This window comes from Argiope bruennichi, chromosome 2 (genome assembly GCF_947563725.1).
Source record: "Argiope bruennichi chromosome 2, qqArgBrue1.1, whole genome shotgun sequence".
In the NCBI taxonomy this organism is placed as follows: domain Eukaryota; kingdom Metazoa; phylum Arthropoda; class Arachnida; order Araneae; family Araneidae; genus Argiope; species Argiope bruennichi.
This window is the reverse complement of record NC_079152.1, coordinates 78327363-78353361: the sequence shown is the minus strand read 5'-3', so window position 1 is coordinate 78353361 and position 25999 is coordinate 78327363. Positions and strand designations below refer to the sequence as shown.

Here is a 25999-nt window from a genome sequence, read left to right as displayed (position 1 = left end):
TAATATTTTGTGAGCACTGCTCCAACTTCTAATATTAATTGATTAAACAAATTAAATTTAAAATACAGAATTAAATGGATTGTTCCTAAAAACAAATTAAAACAAGTAAATTGTAAAGTAGTATTTTTCATAATGAATTTTTAACAATAAATTGATAAATATCTTTCTCTTCTTGCACTTAATCCTTTATTTACCAAATTATTTTACAATCAATATTTCAACTTTATTTTTGCATCAGTAGTTATGCTTCCTTCCAGAATAACCCAAGGGAATCCAAGAAAATGTTTTTAATTTCTACTTTTAGATTATATTAATAACTTGCTGTTTGGGTTACATTCTCATTGTGCTTTTGAATACCATCATTGAGAATAGTCAGATTATGAAGATATAAGCCAGATTTAAATGGTACTTTTAAGTACTGTCAGTAAATAAAGGGTTAATGTCATCTAACTGAAATTACATTTCTTTATTTTAACCATCTCAATTCAATTTTTTGATTAGTTCACTTCATGAAATAGCTTAAATTACAAAGCCTAATTCTATTGCATTCCAGTATTCATGATATTTTTTTCTAAATTTATAAAATCTGATGTAATTAGTTTTCATTCTCTTTCCTGTATATCACAATGCTGGAGTTAAAGTATGTGTTTATGTCTTTTATTTTAATAACAATCAAAGTGACAAGATTGATACAACCTGAATTCAGTATTTCATTTTAAACAATTAAAACAACATTTCAAAAATTAATTTTTTTAATACTTTGATTAAAATTGGGTAAAACTAAAATGCTTTACAAAAAATAGATTTAAAAAAAAATACTAATATACTTTCAGTGTGTTATCTTTAAATTAATCTTTTTAAATATGTATCAATTTAAATGCTTCTCTATTCATAAAAAACATGTTAAAACTTGCTGCATTTTAAAGAAATTCAAGCCTCTTTGAAATTAGTGACATAAATTAATCATTTTTAATAATAAATACTCATTCAAAATTCAGTTTCAATATAAAAATTTATTTTGAACAGAGCAACATATATACAGATTTTGTTAGAAACCAGGAGAAATTCTCATTAGAAGCTATATTTTTGATAATAAGCAAAAATTTAATAGCTTAAATATCACAAGGAATAAAAATTATTGTTAAAGAATGGCACACTTGTTTTTTCTTAAGGCAAGAATATATATAAAGTTTTGTATGTCTCAGCTCGAGATAAAAATGTAACATTTATCTTTCACAAATACACAAATATGTGAGTAGTATTACTCTTTTCTAAACTTTTAAATTTCATTGCACTTTAATATTAAATTAGAATTTAAATATAAGGTTTTCACTTCTCATCCATAGATGGCAGTAAAATACATCTTTGGATGGAAATGAAATGCTGGGAATTTTTAATTACATTTCTTTCTCTTGGCAGAATATTTTTAGATTAGCAGGCAATGCCATGCCTCTTGACTGCCAGTTTGTAGCATTTCCTGGAAAGACTGAATTATCACAAGCAGAATATATTTTTTACACTCAAATATGACAGCTAATGCAAATAAATCAATAAGTACCTGAGAAACAGACACATCTGGTATATCAAGTCCTTTGATAAATTCCACATCATTATTTGGAGGTGGGAATACAGTTTTTACAATACTGATTACTTCTGCAACATCTTTCTCTAATAAATATAAACATGCATTGGGCCCAGCATCAAAGGTGTAAGCCACCTGTAAATAGTAATAAATTAAGATAAAAATGTCCCATGAGCTCAATTTACACAGTTCACTTTACTAAAAGAAAACAAATATCACAATATTATTTAGTTAGCAAAAACATTATCCTTGTAAAAAGTGCTTTATAATAACAACATGTGAATACTCTAAAAACATGAATCAAAATTATCTCACATCACAGTTACCCCAAAAGTAACAATTCTGCCATTTATTACACATTCTATTGTTTTTATACAAGTTAAAAAGAAATTATACATTTTTTCTGGGCAGTTTTAAATTGCTTTTCACAAAGATTAGAGATCTATTTAGAAAAAAGTTTTAGCCTAATATATATATATATTTTAAATTAGATGGTATTTTTGTTTATATTTATAATTTCAGAACAGTTGATAAAATTATTTAAGCTGATATCTAGTTATCTGGATTTAATGTTTTAAAGGACACAGATTTGATTCCTTCTGCTCATACAAATTTGATTCTTCTTGCTTAGCCAATATTGCCTTCTTTTTTTATTTAATCCTCATACAAATTTAAAATTTCTACTAGAACTGACAAAGGTTCCCCAATGAATTCTGCACTTTTCTAATTTTCTTTCAAAAAGTGTTGGAAGTGGAAAATAAATAAATAATATTAAAATTAGGTCTTAAAATTAATCTATAAAAATACTTAGTAATTATTATGATATTGTATAACGAAATTTTATAGTAGCTAAAAATATTTCCATGGATAATATAGAAATAAGTTACCTTGTTTTCACAATAAAACTCATTATAAGCATGAATCAAATGAATGATTTTAAAAGATGTTGAATTCATGTATTGGATGGGTGGAAAGGTATCGAGACATATAGCATGAAACTGGTTGCTTTCCTGAAACATAAAATACTTAGGATTAAGAAATATTAAGAACGCAGTTTTCTTAATTATAATAAATTACATCTCAGATTTATACATTTTTTTCCATGATTATTAGAAATTTTAAATAAGAAATATAAAATGTAGAAACATAATTCCAAAGCATTCAAGGAGAAAAAATTATTCTCAAATGCCACCATTTATATTTCCAGATTCAATAACTTTACTTGTATGACTTGATTTGGACTTTATAATGGAAATAAAAATACAGTTAATTAAATTTTAAAAAAGTAACATAATGCTCTGTAAATGTTTCCTTAGGAGGAAAAATAACTGTATTATTTCAATTAAATTTTTAATACAATGACAACTATTAGTAAAAAAAAAAAAAATCGTCTTTCTTTTATACTACATAAACAAAAAACGATGACAAATGAAATAAAAGACTTAAATAATTTTTTAAACATAAAATTTAATAGAAAAACATAAACCAAAATAAAAATGGCATAAGGTGAATAAATTGGTAAAAAAAAAAAAAAAGTTTAAAAAATATAACCAAGCATATTATGGAGGCCAATTCAAACCAAATGGCAGATTTTCAGGAAATGATATATCATGCTATGCAGCATTACTTTACAGTTTTACTTATTCTCAGTTTAGAAATTTTTTTCTGCTTACTTCATGAACTAACAACATATAAAATCCCATAATTTTTATCTTCCTGCATTGATATTTATTAAATCAATTTCTGAAGAAACTAGTTTTTTTCTTGTATCAAAACATAACAGTTTCTCTGAAAAAATCTACAATTTCTCAATAGTATCAACAACAGGCCTCTGGTGATATGGCACTCCCCTCACCTCTGCAACTTTTTAACAAATTATTTATTATTTCAATATATATATATATATATATTATTTTGAGTATATTTTTGAATCATGTTTTACAATATTTAATTTATTCAGAGTATTGTTTCAATTATCAACATTTTTCTTATATAATGTTTCAGAAAATTATTTTTTCAATGATTATAAATTCAATGTTTTGAGCTAATGATTAGCATATTATAAAAAATACAACAATAAAAGGGAACTTCAACTGTACACAAATTTATGAGCTTTAGAGTATTTACAGTTTTTTTTTCAATCTCATTTTTATTTTTGTCACCCCATATTTATTAAATAATATTCTTACTGTTTAAGTTTCTGTAATACATTCATTGCAAAATCACAATTTATTACTACATTTATTTTGTGAATAAATATGTGGTTAATAAGCATTATTATGACTTGATAACAATTTCATTGAACTTTGGATAATTTCTTTCACATTTCTGCATCTTATGACTGGTTTTAATTCTGTACTTATTTTCACTCATATGTCAAGCAATCAATGTTTTACAAAAGTGTCATGTTGTCAGTCAATATTTTTTTTGGAGGGGGGAGGTCTATATCAGTCAATCTTTTGTTATGACAGAAAATACAGGTGAGTCAATATTTTTTGGTTATGTAGTTTACAAGTGTTTGTTATTTACATAAAAATATAAGAATTTAATAAAAGAATTAAAAGGGTAAAGATCAGTCATGAATCTATTTAAATTGCAGAAATGTTAGCAATTATTACAAATTTTTTTTAGATAGAATGATCTTTTTTTAGTTTCAAAAGTAAAAAGTAAACAATTAAGAAGAAATGCATATGAAATTATTTTATATGAGTTGAATTATTCACTAATTGATTTTTTTGCAATCACATTTAGAAGCTTTCAATTATTATAATGAAAACACAGAAATATTTTCTTTATCAAAATATAAGATAATTTACTTCTCTTTATAATTCAATATAATGCTTACATATTTCTATAAAATTCATGTTTTCAAAGAAATAAATATATAGCATTTTCTCTTATTTTACTTGTGGAAATATATCTTAAAATCTGTACTAATGTCAGAAAATATTTAGTATATCAATACACTGGAATCAATTAAACAATATATTCAATAACAGTATACCATTTCCTAAAATAATACAGCAATTGATTTCTAAATGTATCACAAGCTAGTGATAAACATATAAATGGCCTCAGAAGAGATTGTTTTGTTTTGAAACCCAAAAAGATAAGATTCTTTAATACTTAAAAAATTAAAATACTTTCATATATATTTTAAAAATTGAGGAAATTAATTGAATATATTAAATAACTTTTATTTCACTAAAAATATAAATTATTTTTACTATACTTTCATGGTGATTTCAGCAAACGTTTGAAAATCCTTTTGCAATATAGCCTTTTTTATTGCTTCCACTCTACTGGGTACAATATCAGATACTCTGTAATGAAGTAAACGACTTGTCAAAACACTCTGCTGCATGCCCTTTGTACTACCAATTTCTTTTTTGTCAGCATTAACCTATAAACATTATATATATATATATATATATATATATATATATATATATATATATATATATATATATATATATATATATATATATAAAAGAAATCATACTGAAATTGCTATCATTTTAAAGTAAGAAAAAGTAAATTTTTCAGAAAAAATAATATCTTTAAAGGGAAATTCTAATATAATGGAAACAAAGTAGAACAATATCATCATTTTTTTTAAATAATTAAAAGCACTTAGGCTCATTAATGCATGCATTCTAATTAACAAGGATTCATAACAATACAGACAAGTGACTATTAGATTATTTGAAACAGCATTCCATTATTAATATGAACACTCACATGAAACTGCACAATAAAATAAAAGTTTCGATTATAACAGCTAACAATAAAACAAAAAGTATTTTAGAAACAAACTGTAATTAATGTAAACAATTATAGATTATATGCAAATTCCTCATCCATTCAATTGTGCTATTTAAAAAAAGACAGAAACTTTTTGGAGGAAATTTAATGCAAAATAATTTTGAGAAAGCATAATGTCAATAAAAAATAATGAAGAAAAATGTACTAATAAAACAAAATAAATTTGGGGATATAGATTCACACAAAGGCCATATAAATATCCAGGCAATTAAAGCAAATAAATAAATAACACATGCTGAGAAACAATTATAGACTTAAAAATATTATAATCCACTGATTGAATTTTCATGATCATTTTCAATACATAGCTAATGATTTAAGACATAAGTGACAGCAAACCTTCAGATAAATCACCTTTCATCTTACAGTAATAATAATAATAAAACTTCAAGTGGGATTTCAATGAAAAATCAAAGGAGCATTGTTTTGGTCAAAATACTGCATGAGGTTAGAAAGCTCAAAACCTTTTTGCATTACTAACTTTTAAATAAAACACAGATTTTGTTGGCAGCAACATACACAGCATACTTTACTACAATCTAAAAATCTTTCTTATTAATATATCAATAGAATTCTTTTAAATACCTGATTATTCCAATTTGATTTGAATGCAATCAACTACTTATATCATAAATAAAAGATTTTACATGAAAAAAACAACGTAATTATAATAAAAAAAAAAGTTAAAGCTCAAAAAGAATAAATAAAAATAAAGTAGCCAACTTTCAACACAACATCAAGCACTACAAATTCAAGGAAAATTGGAGTTCAATAAATCATTTGAATTCTGTATGATTTGATTTTTTAACTGATAATAAAAACAAACTAGATGTAATTGTTATATAAAAAGAAAATACATAAGTATAAAGTGACATAGCTTGACATATAAAATAAAATATTAAGAAAATCAAATAAACTAAAGATAACCAGCACCAAAGAGAAGAAATTTAATTGGCCAATAAAGCTGCCATTGAAAAATGTTACGAAAAATATTGATTAGTTGAAGTTAGAAAAACAACAGTGAATAGTTTCATCAAATATTAAAAGGCATTGTTGGATGTTACAATACAATGACATACAACTAAAATTAAAGCTCTCATTTCAGGCCAGTGTTCTCTAGGTGCTATTTGCTGAGCAATAGAATCACTTCCATCAGCTTGAGTTCCAGCATGCCACTGCACAAATCCACCATACATGCTTCGAGAGGCACTGCCAGATCCTTGTCTTTACATGGAACAAATAATTTAATAAAAATGTTTGTTCTCTCAAAAGAAAACACAAAATAACAAATTAACTATGTGAAAAATTTTCTCCTTTATTGGAGAACAACATAAAAAGTATTTGGTTAAAATGGGAGCAAAATATTCTTGTTTCAACAAACTGAATATCAATTTTGCAATCATAATGTCCAAGAAGATATTTTGAAGTACTAAAAATTTAAAAAAACCTTATTTGATAATTACAATACATTGCCATTTAATACATAAGTTCAGTAATCAATGTACTTTCTGTCAAAATTCAAATGTTATAAATACAACAGATTCCCATAAATATTGTAAAATACTAAATCTAAAAATAAACAAATGAAAGAACGAAAATCAAGTGTGCAACCAAATAATAAAAATACGTATTAATTCTTTTTAGGAAATCTAACAAAATTATGGAAAGGAATAATTTAATATGCAAACCTTGCAATTTGGGATAAGTCACCCTCAACATCATACATGGCAGAAAGAGCCTTAACTGTGGAAAGAAAATATAAATAATTAGTAAAAGTCTTTTAAAATATTGTCTAAAAATCACAAATGTTTAATCTCATTAATATATTCACGAGATAAACCAATATGTTCTTAGAATGTAGAATCTTTCCTATATTATTCAGGATAGGTCTCTTTGCCAAAATTAGGGGGAAGGGACATTTCATTTTAAGATAGGAAAATAATTTTTCTTCAAATTAATAGTTTCAAAACATATTTTTTAATACATTGCTAGTCAAAATTAAATGCACAAATCTAATAACAATGAGTTATGGCATTTTATGATTATATTTTTGAAGCCGGCATATTGCAATCTAAGAAATAATCCTGGAGAAACAGAAAAAAGTTCTGAAGCATCCAATCATCTTATGGCAACTATTGTAAGTAGTTTTTTGCTTTTATTTTAAAAATTAAAAAAAGTTATCATACTAATATTTATTTTTAACTATTTTTATTTATGTATCCTTTATCAAAAATATTAAAGAAACAGGAAGAAAAATTCGCATAGAATGCCATTTTTATTCTTACAGATAGAAGCAAAGGAAAGTTAATCTTTAAATTTGAGAAAATTCTTTTCTTACTATTAATTATTCTTAAGAATTACAATTTGAAAATATCTTGTATTCATTTCTCGACAATCAGCACATGTCAGAGTATTAAATGTTTCAAATAACATTTCATCATTTAATTGATTCAGACACAAGGAACAATGCAAAATAATATACATCCTAATAATTTTTCCAGAATGATTTTTAAGTATTGTTTCATAAAATACTTTGTAAGAGACAAATTAACTTCCACTTATTTTCTATCTTTAAAACTTGAATCATAACTTCATGAATATTTACATTTAAATCATTGCATTTATTGTTCCCTTTAGTAATTATTAGAGATAGGTCAAATAAGTTTGAAAAACATGAATAGTTCAGTCCAGAGCTCTAGAACACACCACTATAAAAACATTTAAACAATTATATATTTAATCTCTACTATATTGCCCATAACAAACACTATTCCAACTAAGTATATTTTAACCAAAGTACTTGAAATTATCAAGATCTTCATAAATTATAGCAAAAATGAATAATTCACATTTTTATTATATATCTCTGGCAGGAATTTTCTTTCAAACTAACACTCATCATTGCAACTTACCAAGGCATGCAAAACCAGCAGCAGATGAAGCTAAGCCAGCAGCAGTTGGAAAATTATTCTCAGAGCAAATGTGAATATGTAAGTTTGTCACCTTTAAGTTTCTAGCCCTTTTCTTTACTATATAAAATAAACATTAATTAATGTAGCCATACAAACAGAATAATAATGAAATATTTACAAAAAAATATGACACAAATAAAGGATTACACAGGAACACTGAGAAATCATTTGCTATTGCAGAATAAAGAACAGTGAATAAATCAATATTTTGTTATTTATTAGTCACCTCTGGTAATAAACTGGTTCAATGGGAATACTGATATTATTTAATATCAATTAAATCGCTTCATGTTGATGATATAAGTTCATATTGATTACAGATTTAATGTCTTTTTTTTGATGATTCCATCAAAATGGAAGACATTAAAGCTGTACAATATTAATTTTGTCTTAAATATTTCTATTCACTGTTTACATAAATAAAAAAAAAAAATACAAAGATATTATAATTTAAATGCAGTACTGTATTTAAAAGTTTTTTGAAAGATGGGCTATATTTTTAAAAATTGTTATGTTATGTTAAATGTCCAAACTAAATTTCATGAAAATGGAAATTATTTATTTAATTCAATGATGCATCTACCCCTCCCCCCAACAGCCATCAGATGTGATACTATAAATACATATCAAATGCAGGCAAATATTTGTTGTTAAAAATCACTCAATACAACACAAATTATTAAATAAGATTTTTTTATATTAAATGTTCTAAAATTCCAACTTCGAGGAATATTAAATCACCATTATGAATAGCAATTTATTAAATTTCACAAGTGTGAGCACGCTAGGCAAATCTTGACTACACAATAATTCCCTTTCATAGGTATTGATGATTTATAAAATACCCATGTGATTTATTCTTTTCTCACAGAATTTACAGCATTGAGGGGGAGTTTTAAAAAGTAACATATGAAATTGAAAACTTGCCAAACCCGAGGCTGATTCCCAAATTCTTCCAATGTCAAATTTTTGATACACAATCAACATCATTTTATTTTAGAACCATCAACAGCAACCCATAAAAAATATTCTTGTTTAGTGATCCAGATAGCATTGGAAATGCAATTTACAGGCATCCTTATAATCTAAAAGATTCTGCCACAGACACACAAGTTTATGGTATACTGAGTAAAGAATTCTTTTATCCCTTTAAAATCTTTCACAATCACAATGTAATTGAATGTATGCATACTTATTATTTGGCAAAATCTCTATGTCAATAATATCCAAATATCTGATGCTAGAATAAATAAGGTCTGGTAGTAAGATAAATGGACAAGTGGACACACTCAAAAAAGTCCATCAAAAATTGTGTGTAACGACTGACCCACAAAAAATTGCAAATGCTATCAATCCTAGACAGATGGTGAATTAACTTTTTCACTCCCTCCAAACTCTTTAAAAAGTCAGAAATGACAAGTGATAGACAATCGCTCCTTCATAAGAATGAGAGATCGACAGCATTCCCATAGCAGATGGAATTCTCAGAGTTAAGTAAAATCCAAAATTAGTTTTCCCCATCTCTCTTAAAAAAATAATAGATGAACATTTTACCTTTTTTTTAAAGACCTAATAGAGAATCAAGCACTTCCCACAGCCTCGAGTATATTCAATAAGTTTTCAAGGATTTTCTAGGGTTAAAAGAACTCTGGTTCTGAGTAGCATCCAGTATTTTCATACTTTAACTAGTAATCATACACAATTTTCTTAAATGTTGAAATGTTGGCTTTTCCTTTCTTTCTTTCTTTCTTTCTTTTTTTTTTTTTGCAAATCCTGTTTTCATAATGAATTGAATGCACAAACATTTCATCTGCTGAAAGTAAGATTTGATAAGAAAAGTCAATGTGAATTTTAAAAAAATCTCCCAGAAATTACAAATATGGTACATAAAATAACACATTATGTTTAAAGACTTGATTGATAATTTTTCTTACAAGTCTTAAGATATGTGCATTTTCATAATTTATTATTAAAGAATAATTTATATGCAGATTTTTTTTTTCTTAAGGTTTCTGGATGATCTGAATTTTAGCTTATAGCTATCACTATTTCATTTTTTAAAAATCCAGATATCACAATCAATGGAAACAGAAGAATTATAAATACTCCTGAGAATAAACAAAGGTATAAAAGCATTTGGTGTCATAGAGTTTTAAAATTGGTGATCTAATTAGGTTTTTTTAAAATTATTATTTAAGGATTTCTGATGACAATTCAGTTAGTTTAATTTTATAATTACTATGTTTTGATATATAATATAAAAGAAAAAAAATTAAAAAAAATTCCAATGTAAATAAATCAATCTTGGTACAGAGAATAAAAACTACCAATTATTTAAAATCATAATTCTGACTTTTAAGAAATGACATACTAAAATATATTTAACTCTAGTGATCTCCAATAATTAATCAAAGTCAAGTATTTCCATTATTTACTTAGAAAATATTAAGAAAATATACAGGAAAAATAAGAATTAGCCATATTAGAACTTAACATAAAGTAAACTAATCTATTCAAAGGTGTCATAAAAAACTGAAATTTTAATCATTACTTCTACTACAAAAATAAATGTACCTGCAGATAAACAATATAAGCATTGTAAAAACAGAATTTTATAATTACATTCTTTAATGCAGTTTTGCAGTCGTGGAGCTTGAATGTCTTGTTCTCTATAAAAGAGGAAACAATATTTTTTATTCTATTAGAATTAAGGAATTAACTACTATAATTAAACATGCAAATTTTTACAAAAGCTGAATTTTAATTTATAGGTAAATACTATATTTTGATTGTTAGTAATTAATTTGTATCAAATTTTAGTATCTTATATTTCACATGTACTATAAAAACCACACTTTAAATGGTAATACAACAGCATATCATTAAAATGTTCATCAGTTTAACTTATCTCTCTAATCTTCTTACTATATGAAAATTTTGTGAAATGTCAAGCAAGCATTATTTTACATCTAATTGTAAACTGCTTCATTTTCTCAAATAAATGAACAAAAATAACTTTAATGAAAAATTAGGTACTGACAGTATATTTTAGACAACTTTTTACATATAAGTGTGCATTTTCTTTCAAAATGTTCATATCTTCCACTAAAATGAGTTTCAGTTATAATACTAACTATTTCATAAATAATTTGATTTTGAAAAAATTACTTCTATAGCAAGATTTGATGTTGGCAAATTTGTTACTCACTTGCCATTCAACCACATTCGATGACATTCAAAGTGTTCTGAACATGCCACTGTAGTTTTTGCACACATCTGAAAAAATTAATTACTAAGTTACAAAAAGCATTAAAGGAAAAATATTTATATGATAGAAATATACACTTCTTAATTATATGCATATATACTTATTTTATTAATTATGCACAAAACAGTAAAAATAATCTTTCTGAATTATTAAAATTAAAAAAATTAAGATGAAAACAACGCATCTAGAATTTAAGTAATTCATCTGAAATGAAAAAACTAAATTTTCAAAAATTTGTTTAATACTTCTTAAAACTTCAACACAAGAAATATGTAATATATTTATTGTAGCTACAGATCTGCAATTATCTGAAAAACTCTATTTCCATTCTGTGAACTTTTCGATTTCATACTCTCTTCTAAATCATTTATAGAACACAACAAAAATGTATATAGAGGAGCTGGCAACATTTTAAACATCTTTTCTATGCATAAAAAGAAATAATTTATGATTTATTTAACAGTTTTCTCTGTAAATCAATTTTACAAAATATTCCATTACTCCTTAACCCTTAACTGCGGAGGTGAAATTTTAGGACTTAACAGGAGAGGTGCAGTCTACGAGACCACATTTCATTTACACTCAAATTAAATTTTCTAATGAATGTATTAGTATGAAAAACTGCCAATATATTTTACAGATATTTTTCTTGATATATAGATATGTTTCAGAAATTTTTCAAAATATATTATCATTGCAAAAAGTAAATGCATTAGAACATACATTTTCCTCTTAAATTACATGTTACAATAAATAATATTCTTGAAAAAACATATTACTTTTTAAACCATATTTATTTTTAGAGTCTATGAAGGTATATAGAAGACCATATACTGTAAAATTCTACAATTATATGAAAAATAAAAGAATTGACAATGGGTAAAATTGGCCCTTTTTTTTATAGGCTTGTGTGACTTTCATAGCACCGTTTTCTAGGGCGTTTTAAACATACGGGTTAAGAACTAGTATAAAAATCAACCTATAAATTCTGTATATATATCTCTTGGTATATTAATATATTTTATAAATTTTTCAAAATGCATTATCACTAGAAAAATTAATTATGTTTGAACATACATATCAGAATCAGTTGAATGCAAACTTTCATCGAAAAACTCTTCTGCACAATTATCCTTATCACTGAAATAACTTTCTGCTTCATTTAAAAGTGTCTGGACACTGTTTCATAATAGGATCTGTAAATTGGATGATATTTCGGCACCCAAGCTTTAGCGCCATCTGCAAAGCCTTGTTTATCACAGGGACATTAACAGGGAGGAGCGGTCTTAGAGACCGCACCCAAAGAAATAACTGAATTATTTTAAAAAGCATCTGCTTAAATTGGTTGAAAAAGTGCACATGTATTAAAGGTCACAAAACTGGAAGCTACAGGGTCAATCCATTCAACTCAGCTAAAAGTACAATAAAGGTGACCAAAAATCCATTGCTAGCGGTCTCACGGACTGCACATCCCCAGTTAAGGGTTAAAAAAATTGCAACATTTAATATTAATAATGGCGAGCAAGACAATTGGAAAAAGAAGAATTTAATTTTAATTTCATTCTTTTTGTTAAAAATTAGTTATTTAATCATATATGAAATTCAATTATTTTTATTAACTGCTATTGATATAACAGTTTTAGAAATATAACATATAAAAAATATTTTTTAACAATATATTTCATCACTTGTTTGTATGCTTCATAGTTGTAAAACCACTAATACCTAAATATAGAATTTGGTAAAAAAAAATTTAAGCAAATTAAGTTATGATTTATCACACATTTATGAAAAATCTTATTTATTTATTTTTTAAATTCAGTCATGTAATTTAAGGGATATGCAATGATTTTATTGAATGGCACATTAGAAACATGCTTTGAGATTTATAATATATCTATAAAATTCACAAATATAAATTTTCCCAAATTAAATTTCTCGAAGTATAATATAAAATTTTTAACCTGATAATATTATACATGGATTTTTTTTTTGTTAATTAAAACTCAAAATGTTCACAGCAGTTCCTTTGGAAAAAAATTGTTATTGCTACATTACTTCCTTTTTTATTACAATAATGTGAATGACTGTTAGTAATTCAATTAATTTTTGACTGAATTAAATTCATATCATATATCTACACAATTTCTCTTTAAAAGTAATTTCATGTATTCCATTCATAGTACTACTACTAATAATAAAAGATTAAATGCTTAGAATAATAGTATTAATAATTATTATAAAATCATATTCTAAAATAATTTCATTTTGCATTTTCATTTGATCAACTAAAAATATTTATAGAAATTCAGGTTAATTTCAATTGTAATTTAAATTTCAGAGCATGGACTATAGGATTTATTTAATATTTTCAAATTTACTTGCAGATCAGTGTGATCCAATTTTTTTTTTTTTTTTTTTTTTTTGCAGCTGGGTGTTATGACTTGTAACATTTCCAATAAACTTTGCATCTGAGTATTTAGAATGTGTTAAAATGTATTGTTATTTTTTAAACATAAAATCCCTTTTAAATTATAATTAATCTATACTTATATAAAGTTCAATGTGTGTGTGTGTGTTGGCGCTCTACAGGCCAGACCATTCGACCTACAGCTACAAAATTTGGCACATGCATAACTTGGAGGTCGGGAATGTGCACCTGGGGTCCCTTTTTTTGAATTTTTAATTAGAATTTTAATTATATTTTAAAACTAACTTTTTCGCAAAAAAAATCTTTTCATTTCCCCATCGCCAAATGAGTAAAGTTTCAGTTTTTTTTCCCATGCTAAAAAGGATAGGCTTAAGAAATTTTCGGCAGATTATTTCAAAGGATTCTGTTTATTTTCTTAATGTTTGGTGCTTTAAATTAAACATTTTTAATTAATCGATCTTTCAGACTCATTCTGAAGTACTTTTGAATTAAAATAAAACAGAATAAAGGAAATTAAAAATTTCTAATCTGCATAGCGTTATCCCAACTGAAGTAGAAAATTCACGCATTTGCATTACCATAATTGGTGTTGAAAATTCACGCATGCATATTGTGTTCTGATTGTTGACACCTATTTTCAACAGATATTGAAGGTTTAATATATTTTCGACAGATTATTTCAAACGATTCTGTTTATTTTTTAGGTTAAAACTAAACATTGTTAATTAATCGATCTGTTCATGATGAATCTGAGCAAATTTTGTTGAAAACTTCTTGAGATATTATATAAATTAAGAAAAATATTCTTTAGTGCCCATAAGGTTTAAATACTCAGCGACTCTGTTTCCCCTACTCATATTTAAAAAAAATGCTTCGTTTCAGTAAAAAAAAAAACAAAAAAAAAAAAACATTATTATATTTATTGCAGTTTAATCATTTCCACTTTAATTTAAAGCATAAATTCTACGGAAGCTAACAGAAAATTAGAAAGATACATATTACGTTATGGCTGAAGGCCTTTATAATATTATGAGTGAATTATATGACTATTAAAATTTGAAGTTTTAAAATATTTTAATGAAGAAACAATTAAAATGGGAGTTCCATAAAATATTTAATTATTAAAATTTTAACATGCATTAAGATTGGCGAACCGGCTGGTTGCCAAAGGTGGATAGTAATAAATAAGGTAAGGAAACAAACCTTCTTGAAGGTGACCTATAATTAAATATTTTGTGATTTCAATTCACTATTTAAAAACTTCTTATATAGATATTAATTAAAATAATCAGAGACTTTTAGTTTTGAAAAAGGTAAGGGCAACAATTCCCCATTAAAAAAAAAAAAAACTTGCACTGCTCAAGAATGAATTGTTTGCTCCTAAAAGGTTTAATTTGGCACCTCACCCAGCATCAAATAATACTGAGAGCCAACTAAAAATAAGAAACCTTACCCCCCCCCATTTATTGGTTAGTCATAAGTAAAGACATAATCATAATTTTCTTTGAGAAATATTTGATCTTTCAAGTTAATGGTTTTATGAATTGCACCTTTAGTTTCTACTTTTTTTTTCAGAAAATTACACTTGTAGAAAATTTTTTACAATGCACAATAGGGATCTGCTTTATTTTCTCATTTTAATTTTGAAAAGCTACAAAAGTTGTAAACATTGCAATGAGCAAAGTAAATTTTGTCCAGGACCAATAATAGTTATAACTCCCAAATTATCCACGACAATTTGTTAATACATCAATATATTTTACACCAGGGATTTCTATGAAAAATAATTTGGATAAAGTTAGATTATAATTTAGATGAATTTTCATAAAGTTATATTATTATTTATTATAAATTTAGGTAATTTATTTAAATGATTGTCATAGTAAAAATTATGAAAGAAATTGTTTGTATTTACATTATTATATAAAATTACAGAAAACATAAGTTAGCATTACTTAAAAATTGCAGTAAAATTTTATAGTTTTAAAAATATTTACCTCTTTTTCTGAAAGTGTAACACTAACAGAATCGTTAATAGGCAGGATCAACTTTTCATCTTTTTTGCCCCCTATAAATAACATACAATTAGTGTATCATCTTTGTTATTATAAGACTCAAATGCTTACATAATTAGAGAAAAGCTAAACTTCAGAAAATATGTTTTAAATATAATTTTTATATAACATCTCAACTGAAAATTATGAAAAAGCCAATCATAATTTTTGTGCAGAAAGTAACGATGAATAATAGGAATTATTCCTTAAATATAATCATAATTTTTACTTTCTTGTATTCTATATATAAAATAACAAAAGGTTTTTTTTTTTTTTTTTTTTTTTTTGCAAAAATATTAGTTACACATTACAAATATTAGTTGATGAATTTTATTTTACACTAGCTGTATCTGGACAAATGTTGCTGTGGCTCAGTCTGGTTAAATGGGAAAGTAAGAAAAGAGAAAGCACATGTTTCAAATATAATTAATTTTACAATGTTTGTGAGTATACAATATTTTTTATTGTCCCATTGTCTGTGCACATATAGAGATTGTTGGGTTTGCCAACCCAAGAACACTTAGCATATTAATATCCATGTGAAAATAATCCCTGCCTGAATTTGAACTGCAAAAATTCTGAAGTTTAGGACAGAACTTTGCTTTGTTTGCAAACATCATTCAGTTTAGGAATTACAATCTCTTAAATTGAAATGGCATATTTGTTGTAATCACAGAAATGAGAAGTATGAAGACATCTTCACCACTGAAAGGTCCTATCAAGATTGGCTTTTTTTTTCTTTCTATATACATTGCTTCATATAAATAAGCAACTTTCAAAAGGAATATATGCTATTATTCTAAACATTGACAGCAAAACCTATAAATATTAAAAATGAATAAATAAATAAAAACTAGAAAGTTTACATTAACTAATCTTAGCATTCAAAACAGTATAGCTTGTCAGTTCAAGACCAAAAATTATTACAAAGGTTATTTTTCATAATTTAAAATATATGCTCATAAAATAACATCACTAGTCTGAAATTCTAGTAATCATTAACTGTTTAATTATTTGAAAACCAACTGTTCTTTGAAATCTAGTTTTTTTAAACCCTCAAATTCACCAAAACAGAGATGAAAGATGATAAATAAATCTTTCCCTCTATTTGTAAAAGATCCCTTTATAATTTGGTAGTTCTTGTATAAGGAAGTCTACTACAAATTGTTATAACACTTTATAAATTCACTAAAAGTTATTTGATTTTTTTTAATTCTATATAATTTATTCTTAAATTTGAAATGATATAACTTTATATTTTACTAAGTATGCAGTTATTTTAAAATGATTTTTGCATCATAAAAATTTAAGAGGTTCACTACTTTTATTTCATTTTATTTACTTACCAAGAAAACAGACTGCAAATTTTTAATTTGAATAATCCTTAAATTTAATGAATTTTTAAAACTTAAAAAGAATTTTTAATTTATTTGAACATTTTTATTTCTAAAGCAAATCTTCATATTTATTTATTAGTATCCAAGAGAGAAATTAGCAGAAGTGGCCTATCTGAAACTTTCTCATATACTTTCTAATAGCTGTATCAGAATATTATTAATAGCTGTAAAAGATATACAAAAGTTGCAATTTCCATCATTTTTTTGGGTTACTCATCATTGCCACAGATAGCAAAATACCAAATGTATAATTTAGATCCCTTTTTTTCCAACTAAAATTTGACGCCAGAACTAAGATTGCAGCCACAAAATCACATACCAAATGTCAAATATTAAATTGATTCATTTCTGAGTTATGTTTATATACTTGTGAAAGCACAGATTGAGAGACAGTCAATCCTCTGGTGAATTTGATTTCAAATTTAATACAAATGATTCCTTTGGAAATTAATTTTGTATATCAAATTTCATCTATCTAGTTCTCTTCATTTTGTATTTATCAGGGTAAATTTTATTTGGACAGACAGATTACTCTGAACAGATTTTATTTAAAATTTTATAGAAACATGGTGTAGAGAACATATGCCAAATTTCATTCGTCCAGTTCAAAGTACTTTTGAAGTTATCTTTGTCACAAGCATAATTCAAAAAATGCATTTTTCAAGAAAAGGGAAGCCAGAAATGTGACAATTAAAATTTCAAGTTCATATTTTTTTATGAACACAACACTTACTTTGCATACAAGAAAATAAAATTGGTAGAACTGAATATTTATTAAGATGTACATTGGTAAATAAAAGAAATAAAATTATTTATAGATTAAAACACCAAAATTTTACTAAAAAAATGTGAATTTAAAATGAAAAGCAGAAAAATAGATACAAAAGATAATATTTATTTGAACAATATATTCTTTTACTAGATGACATTAACTATTTACAAAAATTTTCAACATTCAGCAATAAGTGGCAAAATTATTGTTAAACGTTGCAAAGAAAGGAAAAAAATGTTGCATTTTAAGGAGCATAACAATCAAACCTCGGGGATTTTTAATGATTAACAATGTTCCAAGTTTTTTCAGAATTATCATTTAGACAAACTGTGATAATTCTTTTTTTTTCTGCCTGTATCACTTATTAATAACATAGATGAATTTACAGTTTGAAAAGAATTTAAAACATCAAATTCATCATCTTCAAAGCTTAAATCTAAATTGGATTTATCAATGCCATCTAACAATATTCTATTAATTTCTTCCTGAATTAAAATTTTCCAATATTTTAGCAAACAATTTTAGCAGTTAGCATCACAGAAATTGAACATCTGCCTTTAAACATTTGCTGGAGAATTCAATCAGAAGTGATAATAGGATGAGAAAGAGTCATTGTTAAAAAGGCACGTTTAAGTTCTTGCAGTTCACATGATGGACTCTTTCAGCAGTTCAGAAAATTAATCTATTAAAAGAATACTATCTTAAGGAAAGTGCTTATATTATTTTTCATCAGACAAAAGTTTTAGAGATTTCCTATCCCATGGCAAATAAACTAGATTATATTAGTTCAGAAATGCATCAAAATGACACATTTACTAAAGAATTTCAGGCATTTGTGAATATTTATCGTACCCAATTTAGTTGACAATTTTCAGATCATATTAAACTGTATTATACACAATGTAAATATCTTGATAATATTTCTTGTTAGCTTAGCAAAAAAATCCGGTTATTGTAAATATTCCACAAGCACCAAATTTTATTTAACACTGTATATTTAATACAAAATAATTTTATTTCATATAAGTTAAAGCAGTCCACTTCTATTAATATTATTTGCCCTTGGTTATTATTACTTGTATTTGAATTAGTATTTGGGAAATTAATGATACATATTAATTTTAGTTTGTATATTTTATAACAAAAGCAACTATGACAAAATTATATCAATAAAGTGAACTGGAAAAGTGTTTCCTTAGAAGCAATATTCCAACAGAATGAGTTAAAAAGTAATTTAAGGAAGAAAAAGCAATCAAGAGAAGTAGATAATTAAAGTGGAAAAAAGTGGTATCAACTGACCAAACATCAATCATGACTTATGGCAACCACAGTTCTTTGAAATCCAATTTTACAAGTTTTAAATATCCCTTCCATAACTCTAATATATATTTTTTGCGATTCTCATTAACTGATTTTTGTCTGATTCATTGCACTTTTCTTTTATATCTTAGCTCAAGTATTTCTCACTTACGGCTTCAATGTTTTTGTTTCAATTGATTACTAAGCTTTCTGTATGAAAAGAAAGAAAAATGATTTAAAAAAATCTGTAAAGACAAATATATAAAAAGTCACATGAGTTGGAAACTGCAAAACATACACTCATTCTCCAAAATTCTCTACAACACCAAGATATATCAATTGTCAGGAATTTATAATTATATGAATTTTGAGCATTCTTATGACAACATAAATAAAAAAAATCAGATAAAGTTTTACTAAAGAGAAGCATCTTATTAATAATTTAAATTTTAACATTGCTTGGAATATATGAAAGAGAATAACAAAATAAGATAAACAGATTTTAGCAACAGATTTAATTAATAAATACTCACATTTAATTGTTACAGTATTTTCCAATCAAACCAACCAAAAACATACAAAGTAGAGAGAAAAATAAGAAAGAAAGGAAAATTTAATTAATTATTGAATCTTACTTTCAATTTTTAAGTTCAATTTAACTAAACTTAAACAACTGCAGTAAATTAAGTTTAATTTAATGTAGAATAAAATCCATTAAATCTTGCGTCAAGATTTACTTACAGTATTTAATGACAGCAATATTAACAGGTGCAACAGCAGTAAAAATATGAGTTATCATTATGATGATCAGATCTAAATTCCTCAACTGCAAATATCAAATTGGAAGAAAAATTGACTGACAGCCGCAAATGTTGAACTTGATGAGTTTGGAATATATAGCAACGAAAGCTATTATCCCCGTTTCAAAATGGGACAATAAGTACATTCGTCAACACACACAAAAATATGACATTGATTAATAAGTTTCGCTTCTTTGTAGCTGCAATCATTGAAACTGAAAGTATGAGATGGTAACATATACCTCCTTCCTTTTCTATGGTACTGTTTAACAACAATGCGGTTGATCTACTTTTTTTGCTCTATTGCCATAGGTAATGAATAAATTTTCTAAATTTTCTTTATTGTGTAGCAATTACACGCGAAATATTTCTTTGCTTATTTTATGAATAAAGGAAGCAATAATTTATGCAGAGTATTCTATTATTTTAAATTATTATAATTTTGGCTTATCGTATTCTTATTTTAAATGCAATTTGAAGTTGTTGCCAGATTTAATATGAGTGAGAATTAGCGATAATTTTTCTGTAACCGTTTCCCACTTCCAAAATCCAAACATACGGTGCATCTTGGATGTCATCAAATTAACGTTTCTTAGTTTTCATTTTAAAAGTTCCAGACTTCTCTGATTTATTTTTCTTTTCATTTGGAAGACTTTTGCTTCCAATATTTATAACCAAACGTTTCGTATTCGACTAAAAGTTTATAGATTCTCATCATTTTTTGAGTTTCGATCAGCTAAATTTGTAAGCATCTTCTCTTCTATATATTGGTTAAATACACTTTGTTGTTCAATTCTAATAAAATTTGCAAAATTTATTTAAATCAGTTGCTGCATGTTAACATTAATCAAACTGAGATTATAATGTTATCTCATTTTAATTATGTTTTTTTGCTTCTTCATAGGTGCATTTTTCATTCTAAATATTATTTTGAATTTTACCCAGCCTAATGGTAATTGATTAAAGTTTATTTCATTAATCGTTTAATTTACTGATACTTTTGTGATAAATTGTATATTGAAACAAAAATTATCTTTCCTGTCATTTACTTTTGTATAAAATAGTGCTGCATTAATTTTGAAGGGTTTTTATATATTAAGGGTAAGGATAAAGGTAACTTCAGAAATTAACTATAAAGTAATTTTTAAATCTTATTAAGCATAACTTTTTTAGATCCACCCTGCTATTTTAAAATCTTTATGAGAAAACTTAAAACACATATCCTCTATATATTTAATGGCAGCTTCTTCAATATATCCGAGATACTGTATAGTGTAATTGTTATTCTGTCAATAAAAACTGTATTTGATTGAGAAATAATGAATACATATTTTTAATGGTTAATTTTCTTTAAATCATAAACATTTTAGTTGTTTCCTTATAAATGTACAAATATTAAAGATGGATGAACTGTAATTATTATGATCTGTGAAAATAGCAATATGATGATATTATTATGATCTGTGAAATCTGTAGCAATAAGACAAACAAATATTTGAATTGTTTGGTAAGCAAAAAGTAATGGAAAAAATGGAATTCCTATTTAAATGGATGCAAGATTGATTTACATTTTCTTAGCGAGTATTTCTAAACACCCATTCATTGCTTTGAGATTTGAATCAATAAGAAAGAAAAAAGTTTTAATTATTGAAACTGTAATTCAATTTAACTAACACTAATAAGCTTATAAGAAAATGATTTTTCACAAACATACATAGAACTTTCATTTAAAAAATTATATAAGTTTTTTTCTTTGGAGTGATTATTTCTGAAAAATTACACATACGTAACTAATACTGAGATAATATGAAATAATTGTAGATGTATTTTTACATTGAAAGTTATGTTCTGAATTATCTGCACTTGTATAGTTTAATTGTAATTTATAGAATAAGAATTAGTTACTACTTAGTTAACTGTAAGTTGTGTAAGAATGACGGCTTGTCCATTAAGACTGCAGAATTTCAGCTCCTCTTGAAATTACTTAAAATGGTATTTTAATTTTTAATGCCATTTCATTATATTTTCAAACTGACAACTTGATTATTAATGAAACTGGAAGATTTGGGATTAAAAATTAGAAAGAGAAAAGAAATGAATCATCAAATCAGATAAAAATTGGGGCTGAAAATTGAAAATAGTTCTGGAAAGCATTAAAATTTGTTTTCTGTTCATAGCCAAGTTATACTTTAGAAGATTAAGTAGAATGTCTTTATTCTCTTCGACAAAGATGTAAATATTGTGTTGTAGGCAGTTCTGGCTACTATTTAGAGAACTCTGAAGAATTGCTTGCCTCTTTCTGAAGATTTGCTTTTGATCTCTTTAATTTTTTTCTTTCTTATTCGGTGTTTTTTAAAATTATGTTTTCATGATATCTCAATGGGAACTATATAATGAAAATTCATTCAAAGCATAGGCTTTTTCTTTTATAGAAAGTTTTTGATTTTTAAAATTTATTTCAAAATATTCATTTGGTTTATTTAAATGTTCCTAAAATACTGTGCACATGTTTACAGTTTCAATTTTATAGTAACTAATACTAAAGTAACTTTTTAAAATGGTATTTCAGTTGTATCCTTTTGAGAAATGTTTTGTCAATATTGTTTTTGCCTGAATTGATAAAGTTGTTAGCGAGCATTCATTTGTACTAATCATTTACTTTAGATAAATTTTTATTTTAAATTTGCTGCTTAAGGAACATATTTGAAGAGCTATGTATTCATTTTGCTCTTATTCTTTGAAATATTAGTTTTGTCTTTGGTAAATTGTTATAAATATTATACATTAAGGATTTCCTTTTTATCATGTAGTAGCAGAGCTTTGATATCACTTGAATTGATAGTTATCTCAATATGTAACATTTTACTTTAGGAAAACTTCAAAAAAATTTTTTTTTTCTTTTACAAATTTTTTTTGAACTTATTTATTTAATGATCATTGTTTTTTTTTGTCTTATTTATACATTTCCATTTTTAGGTATATTAGCAAAAATCAGATGCTATGAATGACAATTTGGGGTCAGAGAGTGGATCTGATAGTGAAATCATACAGCCTTCACGTAAACGTAAACGAAGTTATCGCAGAGGCAAAAAACAAGCAAAGCAAACTCATGAGTCAGACAGCGATGGAAATGAAGAGTTATCTAAAAGTAAAAAGCATATCAAATTTCAAGAATCTGATAGTGATGGGAATGATGAAGAAATGCATAAAATATATCCTACAAGACGGGCACTTCAGAACATGCGTATGCAGAATACTGGGAAAAAAAAGGAATCAAGTCCAGACTATGCCAGTGAAGATTCAATGATATTTTCCAAATCAAACTCTAAACCAAAATCTAAAAGGAATAGTAAGAAGCTGGATGTTACCGAAGAAGGTTTAAACAATAGTAGTCCCAAAAGTGAAGGTTCTAAAAAGGAAAAAGATTTTACAAGTGACTCTGCTAGTGACACACAAAGCTCAACTCATACAAAGCGTACAAGAGGTCCTAAAAAGAGGGGCAGAGCTAGAGGTAAATCAGAATCAGCTAATAATGAAATTGAAGCAAAAGAAAACAAAGAACTGAAATGTCCTGTTCCTAGTTGCAACTCAATGGGTCATTTGAGTGGTAAGTTTGATACACATTTCACAGTTGCTACTTGTCCGATATACCACAATACAACAGCAGCAGAATGTGAGGCTAGGTATAAAGTGAGAATTCAACAGAGAATTGAAAGACAGCTAACTGCTGAATCTAGCGCTTTAAATAAATTTGGTTTGCGCAAAATAGGGCCAACTCCAGAACAGAAGGAGCAATACAGGCAGCTTTTGGATGAAAGAAGAAAGTCTTACAATCCCAAGTCTAAGCAAAATGATTCTGCTTCAGAAAATAAAGAGATTAAAATTGTTGAGGATAAAAGTAGACAGCCTATACTTGATAATTTGGCTCCTTCTTATGATGTAGAATTATTCAAAGAAGCCCAGGCTTGTGCTGCTGAAGAGCTTGAAGAAACGCTTCGACAACACAAAGATAAACATGGCAGAATTCATACACTTGAAATGGGTAGATATGAAATGGATGTATGGTATACTGCTCCATACCCTGAAGAATACCAAATGCTACCAAAGCTTTATATTTGTGAATTTTGTTTAAAATACATGAACAGCCAAACTGTTCTGCGAAGACATGTGGCTAAATGCATATGGCGTTATCCTCCAGGTGATGAAATATATCGGAAAGGTAATATATCTTTCTTTGAGGTTGATGGACAAAAGAACAAAACTTACTGTCAAAATTTATGCTTGCTTGCTAAACTGTTTTTAGATCACAAAACTCTCTACTTTGATGTGGAACCTTTTCTTTTTTATGTTATGACTGAATCTGATAATGAAGGAGCTCATATCATTGGGTATTTTTCCAAGGAGAAAAATTCTTTCTTGAATTACAATGTCTCTTGCATTTTAACATTACCTCCTTACCAAAGACAAGGATATGGTCGTATGCTGATAGATTTTAGTTATTTGTTGAGTAAAACTGAGGAAAAAGTAGGTTCACCAGAGAAACCTCTCTCTGATTTAGGTTTAATATCTTATCGTAGTTATTGGAAAAGTATTCTTTTGGAGTATTTGAGTAAATTTGAAGGCAAAGGTATATCAATAAAAGATTTGAGTCAAGAAACAGCTATCACTGCTTATGATATTGTTAGCACATTGCAGGCTTTAAGTCTTTTAAAGTATTGGAAAGGCAAACATATAGTATTAAAACGCCGAGATTTAATAAACGATTATTTAGCTAAAGCTAAAGATCGTAAATCAGAAAAAGTAATCGATAAGGACTGTCTTCGATGGTCTCCACATACTCCTAATAATAACACTAATGAACACTAAATTCGTACACTTAGCAAATTTGTGTTACATTTTCTTCATCTATTGCAAAATAATGTTTGAATTTTGATTGTTTTTCATAAATTCAAAGCATATTTCTTTTAATGAATTGCTTTACTGTTTATTAAAAATATCCCCAAATGCTGTGAAGATTTTTTAAGCTGCTGTAACTGCATTAGAATTATGCCTTTAAAAAATTATCGACATTGCATACATAATTTGTAAATTTATGTGTGTTATGAATCTCAAATAAAATGTTAAATGGGTGATTTCAAATGTTTGCCTTTACTTCCATAGTTGTGTCACAAAAGTATGTTATAGAATCTGCTTGGGATGCATTTAATAAGTTCTCAGAGTTAAAAGTTTTTAAGAATTATTGTAAAAGCTGACAACTTATTGCTTGTTTTTGTATACTGCCATATGCTACAGATGTTTTAAAGGAAACATGAAATTTAGACTGGCTCTTTTAAATACATATAAGCTATTTAAGATTATTTTATGGTAAGATATTAAAGCATTTCATTTGGGGTTTCAAGTTGTTGTAAAGGAAACGTATAAAAACATATGCATGTTTGTTTAATGTAATGAAAAAACTTTTTATGGTTAAAATTTGTTCTTTTGTCAAAATATAGCCCATTTCATTATTTTTTGTAAATATTCAAATCATATATATAAAGATGCTAGTTTTTATGAATGCATATTATTACTCTTTAATAATAACAGTGTAGATGAATTT

General features: G+C 26.1%; 2 protein-coding genes across 4 annotated transcripts in view; one reads left to right on the top strand and one right to left on the bottom strand.

Moving 5' to 3' along the window:
- LOC129961590 (diphosphomevalonate decarboxylase-like) overlaps positions 1–20700 on the bottom strand; it is a 24851-nt gene extending 4151 nt beyond the window's left edge. The window contains exons 1-10 of the mRNA XM_056075094.1: positions 20342–20700; positions 16076–16146; positions 11588–11655; positions 11002–11048; positions 8320–8436; positions 7096–7150; positions 6487–6631; positions 4815–4985; positions 2470–2592; positions 1559–1717 (exon numbers count right to left, since the gene is read on the bottom strand). Of these exons, the coding sequence (XP_055931069.1) occupies positions 1559–1717; positions 2470–2592; positions 4815–4985; positions 6487–6631; positions 7096–7150; positions 8320–8436; positions 11002–11048; positions 11588–11655; positions 16076–16146; positions 20342–20399 (1014 nt within the window). The 5' untranslated portion in view covers positions 20400–20700. The remainder of the gene's footprint in view (positions 1–1558; positions 1718–2469; positions 2593–4814; positions 4986–6486; positions 6632–7095; positions 7151–8319; positions 8437–11001; positions 11049–11587; positions 11656–16075; positions 16147–20341) is intronic.
- Positions 20618–25999, top strand: LOC129961589 (histone acetyltransferase KAT7-like). Of its 3 annotated transcripts, none has more exons than XM_056075092.1 (2): positions 20618–20712; positions 23377–25999. In XM_056075092.1, the coding sequence occupies exon 2, from the start codon at positions 23401–23403 to the stop codon at positions 25264–25266; it is 1866 nt and encodes a 621-aa protein (XP_055931067.1). In that variant the 5' UTR covers positions 20618–20712; positions 23377–23400; the 3' UTR covers positions 25267–25999. The 3 variants fall into 3 exon arrangements, with proteins under 3 accessions (XP_055931067.1, XP_055931066.1, XP_055931068.1); XM_056075091.1 differs by lacking the exon at positions 20618–20712 and adding an exon at positions 20949–21144; XM_056075093.1 differs by lacking the exon at positions 20618–20712 and adding an exon at positions 21314–21352.

What these genes read in the sequence shown, in the direction of transcription:
- LOC129961589 (XM_056075092.1), top strand. Translation starts at nt 23,401, where the DNA reads ATGAATGACAATTTGGGGTCAGAGAGTGGATCTGATAGTGAAATCATA.